The 5,319-nt window shown below is 43.2% G+C and overlaps 1 protein-coding gene across 1 annotated transcript; it reads right to left on the bottom strand.

The window, feature by feature from the left end:
* Nucleotides 1–2,714: 2,714 nt before the first annotated feature.
* LOC103703252 (ethylene-responsive transcription factor ERF110-like) lies at nucleotides 2,715–5,017 on the bottom strand. The gene is made up of 2 exons (XM_008786032.4): nucleotides 4,583–5,017; nucleotides 2,715–3,825 (listed from the first exon to the last, which is right to left on the bottom strand). The coding sequence occupies exons 1-2, from the start codon at nucleotides 4,947–4,949 to the stop codon at nucleotides 3,053–3,055; spliced, it is 1,140 nt and encodes a 379-aa protein (XP_008784254.2). The 5' UTR covers nucleotides 4,950–5,017; the 3' UTR covers nucleotides 2,715–3,052.
* Between the last annotated feature and the right edge of the window lie 302 nt (nucleotides 5,018–5,319).

Genomic DNA, 5,319 nt, shown 5'->3' with positions numbered 1-5,319 from the left:
ATTGCCGTCATTTTTGGCATGGCCAACTCCAAGGAGGAAGGCAAGCCATATATGCTTCTTCTTTTTTAATTAAAGATCTATGCAGCATTTGGTTGTTGAGCAATAGCTTGCTAATGATGTTAACTATGAGGCATCTGCCACGTTAATCTCCCTTCTTATTGTTCATAAAAGTGCAATTCTTTATGATATGTTCTTTGCTTGTTAGGCCCAACAGCCGACAAGAGGGTCATCATCAGGCCTTGACAAGGTGCCAATTTGGACAACTATTAATAATCGCATGATGTGATCCCAGGTGGTATCAACGTGTCTCCTAAGCACCTTCTAAACGTTCTTGAATTCTCATCACAAATGGTCTTACGCATGAAGTGTGGTTTATCTTTTGAGACCAGTAGATGCATGCAAGTCTATAGAAGAGGCAGGATAAGATAAAATATGTACAATTAGTTATAAAATTGGCAACGTGCAATTTAATAATCCTCTCTTTGCTAAATGGGTGCGGAGGTTTCTTTCTAACGAGTCGAAGTGGTCATTGTATTGAAAGATATTATTAAGGAGAAATTAACGGCCGGTCCATCCTTGGACCGGACTATAATTTTTAGTCCATATTGACTGGTTTTATAATACTTTTCCGGCTTTTTGGAAAAGAGTTTGATTCAAACATGGGAAGATGGTTGAATTTTTGGTGCACCTCGACACTTTATCTCCAAGATTATCATGCAAACTACTACTTCCATCCTTCATCTATCACGCATAAATCCTATGTCCTGCGCTGACGTTCCATAATTTTTTATTGCAAATAAATTCTTTTTCAAGTAAAGTTATTTGAATCCTCTTCTAGGTGTTTTGGTAAATAAATGCACTCCCATTACATTCATTTTTTTAATAAATTATTTTTAAAAAGAGTATCATATTTGTATTATTAGTCGTCACGTTTTTTTATATTTTATACAAATTCATGTAGACTTTTCTGCCCATTCATATTGATCCTTTACTGGCTGCTTAGGGTTAACCGGAAGAGGGCGGGATACCCCGTTCAAACGTTGACGCGCCAATCCAATTTTACATAATTTAATATCATTAAATCTAAAATTTGAAAAAAAAGGATTGAAGTAGTCTATGTTTGACTTAATCAGGTATCCGATCCATGCCTGGTGTTTGCCCATTCATACCGATTCTTTACTGGCTGCTTAGGGTTAACCGGAAGAAGACGGGATACCCGCTCAAACATTGACAAGCCAATCCAATTTTACATAATTTAATATCATTAAATCTAAAAATTGAAAAAAAAAAAGAGATTGAAGTGGTCTATGTTCGACTAAATCAGGTATCCGATCCACCTAATGTTTGCCCATTCATACCGATCCTTTACGGGTTGCTTAGGATTAATCGCAAGAGGACGGGATACCCACTCAAACATTGACAAGCCAATCCAATTTTACATAATTTAATATCATTAAATCTAAAAATTGGAAGAAAAAAGAAGGATTGAAGTGGTCTATGTTCGACTTAATCAGGTATCCATTCCACCTAGTGTTTGCCTATCATCTTCGAACATATCATTAGATTATGCAATAGCTGCTTTGACAACGATCCCATATCAATAGATGCAATCTAATGGGTAATAATCATTTTTGTGCTTGAAACATATAATCTGAACCCCTCATCATCTTCCACATTGCCTGCCTCTAATCTCTATCCTATAATAAATTATGAGTTGGACTAGGTCTGCTGCTGAGGTGATGGATCACTCCATTCAAAAAAGGCGACATAAATAAAAAAAAATTAAGAAAAAGAAAAAGCAAAAGGGATGGGGTTGAATTTTTTGTCCACGTTCTTTTTGGTTGGACCAGCGGTGGATCCAATTATTTCTCCTATCCCGCCATTTTTGCCGACGCGTGGCGTCGCCCGCTCTCCACCGCCGTGTTCTTTCCCCCTGAAATCGACTCCTTCCTCTCCGACCCCCACCGTCGGCAAGTTCGTAGCCTATAGGTAACGACGTGCTCTCTAGGGCCAGAGCAGAATCGTCTCATCCACCAATCATATACTTGGTCATCGTTTCCTCTTCTTTCCATAGACTTCTTCGATCTCTCGAGGATTTAATGCCCACCATCAACCTTTCAAGGTCGTTGGATCCTTTGTATGGAGGCGTATCATCCACGGTAGGCTGATTCGAGGTGTGAGTGAGCTTTTATCCATCCTCATGCATGCACTCTGACAGTGACGGACTCTGGACCAAGTACGCTCAGTCTACATCTATGACCCCAAAGTTTCTCCACCACAGCTTTCTTTCATCTCTCTAGACATGCAGCCATATTGAAGGTTGTACAAGAAATGCCAAATGGAATGTAACTAATTTCTTTAAGAAGATCTACCCCAACACCTTGTATCTCCACCAACTCCAGGTCACGCCACCTTACCCTCTTCCAATATAAAAGACTTGTATATCTTCTTTTCCAAATATCCTCGAGCCATGCTGCCTCCACGTACCCGGGTCCATGGAGGGCAGGCAGGTCTGAGTCCTGGACCTGTCGGGAAGGGGAGAGAGACAACAAAAGGAAATACAAGAAACAAACATTGCTATATAAAAATATTCTGTTCATATCTTGTTAATTTAATCAGAGAGATATAAATAATAAGATTTTAGAATTAAAATATAAATACAGAAAAGGTAGAAACTTATATATAAATATTAAACCATTTTGAGAATTGCTATGGTAGAAAGTGTACTCGTAGTTTAATAATTCTGCAATGAATAATATTACTTGACAGAATGCATGGTCATCCATAAAATTCTTCTTATACGCACCTGCTGATATGCAGTGCAAACAAGGAGCGTGTTTATTTGAATTCTCAGCTAATCTAAAGCAAGCTTGGGAATGCAAGAATTGGACGAAATTAATTTCCTCTGGTCTTCCTAATCTCTCGAAAAGTAATACGACAGCATGCAAAATAAAGTGGACAAGTAACAAAGAAAACAAAAACTGGAGTATCGGAATGGTATCAACGAGACAAGATCAATGGGGCGGTGAGCTCCAGTTCCAACGATCCACCGCTATCCCGAAGAAGACGGCGGATAACGGCTAGAACTCGTCCAATATGGCGCTGGAAAGACCGGTCCACTCCCCCCAGTCCTACTTCCCGGCTGCGGGAGATAGCCCATCTGCTGCTCTGTTTCTCCTGAAGGATAAAGCAGGGGGAAACCAGAAGAGGAGGAGGAAGAAGAAGCCGAGGAGGGAGAAACAGAGGAAGTCGCCAAATAATGAGAAGCCAGAGAAGAAAGATGAGCCGTAGAAGATCCGGAGTACATCATTTGATGCCAAAGGGCCGTGGGAGGAATCCGCTGATACTCCCCTGTCCCCTGTAGGAGCCTTGAGTACTCCAAGTAGTCGCTCGAGGCACTGGAAGCTTGAAGCCCAGAAAGCCCAGAAAATGGCTGCGACTCCAAGAGAGTCGCTGGCTGAGGGCCGGGAACCGGCAATTGAGTTGCCGGAGAGATGGGTGCCGCTGGTCGAAGGTGGACATCCTCGGGGAAGTTCAGCTTGGCTCTGTTTCCTCTGAAACGGAGGGCCGCTTCGTCATAGGCCCGGGCAGCGTCCTCTGCGGTATCGAAGGTGCCGAGCCATACACGGGCCGCCTTGTGTGGGTCTCTGATTTCTGCTGCCCATTTGCCCCATGGGCGCTGCCGGACTCCGCGGTACCGCCGCCTCTGCCCTCGCTCTGGCCCGGCGTAGGTGGAAGGGAAGGGCTCCTCTGTTGTCGAAGCAAGGGTTGGGGGAGCAGGGGACCGGGTGGTGGTTGGGAGGCTGTGAGGGCTATGCTCTGTTGCTGTAAAAATAAAAAAGAGGAGAAAATAGAAGAGGTTAGAAGTAGAGAGTGGGAGAGAGAGGGGTAAGCAGTAATACATGGAGTGGTAAATTATTCTGAGTTGCTACTTGGCCATGGCTGCTGGATCAGGGGATAAGGGTGGGGGCTAGTAAATGCGACAGAGGAAGAGCAGGAAATGGAACAATAGAGCAGAAAAGACAACTCTTTTGGATGGTTATTGTGATCAAAACTTCGATTCTTTTGGAGATAAGTTGGAGAGGAAAAATCTTGAGATAGACATCTGTATAAGCTTGCATGATGAGAAAAGTTCAAGAAGATATTTGTTTACTTAAAGACTCAAAACAGTTTGATATTTGTTTTAGAAAAGTAATGCAAATAAGAATGCCTATTTATCTTAACTTTTGTTTTTTTTTTTTTTTTTACAAAAAGAAATATTAGAAAATTTACATTTAAAATTCTGAGCTGTGCTGCTCCTATAGGAAATAAATAAAAAGAACATCTTAGAGGACCAAAAAAAGAGCACATGGTATTAAATTTTCTCCCACAAAAATACTGCAGACCTGATTTGAATAAAGATGAAAAATATTCCTATGATCGTATATAGTACGGTTGCTGAAAAATCAAAAGAAGAAAATCATAGGCCATTTTTTTTACATAAAAAAAAAAGGAAACGGAGATAAACTCATAAGATAGGATGAAAAAGTTGTAGGAGATGACAGGAGTGCAACTACTATGATCTCTTTCCAGAACTAATCACCTGTCCTAATCGTTGATGACTCCCCGGAGGCCGGGGAGCTCCCGAACTCCGCAGCGGAACCCCGGTAGTACCTCAGCACCGGTTCCGGTATCATCTCCTCCCTCCCCCTCTTCGTCCCACCGGCAACGCCGCCGCCGTGAGCACCCAACAACGGCGGCGAAGGCGAAGACGAGGAGGTGTACGAAGGCGAACCGACTACGGCTGCTCCATCCCCAGCGACGACTTGCGTCAAGGCCGCCACCATCAACGACATCTCCTTCTCTTGGCTATAAGGTGAGAGCATCCTGGCCGCCATCTCCGGCGCCGGCCCTTCTTCTGCCGGCGCGGACTCCTCGAACTCGTGCGGGCTCGCCACCTTGAAGCACATGTAAGCCTTGGAATGGCTCCTCCCAGGTAAAACTGTTCGACCGTTCGATTGATGGAGAAGAGGGGGGGTATACATTATATAAGTAGAGAGCTTAATTCAAACGTGAAACGCGCCTCCTACGCTGTCGTCGGGCGCTTTCATGGGCTTTTTCTGCTTTTAATCATTAATGAACATAATAAGAAGAAGAATTTTTTGGAGGGTGCAAATGAGAACTCCTTTTCCCTCAAAAAATAAGGTGCTGACCTAGAGGTGTGAGCTTTCACACACGACACATAGTTTGACCTTCAACTTTGGCTGGTGGATGAGGAGAGGTCGGGGTAGGATTCCACGTCGGTGATGGACCGAGACAAGGATGAGTGGGGGAGTAGAG

This window comes from Phoenix dactylifera, chromosome 10 (assembly GCF_009389715.1).
Source record: "Phoenix dactylifera cultivar Barhee BC4 chromosome 10, palm_55x_up_171113_PBpolish2nd_filt_p, whole genome shotgun sequence".
In the NCBI taxonomy this organism is placed as follows: Eukaryota; Viridiplantae; Streptophyta; class Magnoliopsida; order Arecales; family Arecaceae; genus Phoenix; species Phoenix dactylifera.
Note: the sequence above shows the minus strand (reverse complement) of the source record. Positions and strands in the feature narration are given on the sequence as shown.

What these genes read in the sequence shown, in the direction of transcription:
- LOC103703252 (XM_008786032.4), bottom strand. Translation starts at nt 4,949, where the DNA reads ATGTGCTTCAAGGTGGCGAGCCCGCACGAGTTCGAGGAGTCCGCGCCG. An exon ending in GTCATCAACGATTAGGACAG is followed by an intron (nt 3,826 to 4,582) that starts GTGATTAGTTCT and finishes TTATTTTTACAG; the next exon opens with CAACAGAGCATAGCCCTCAC.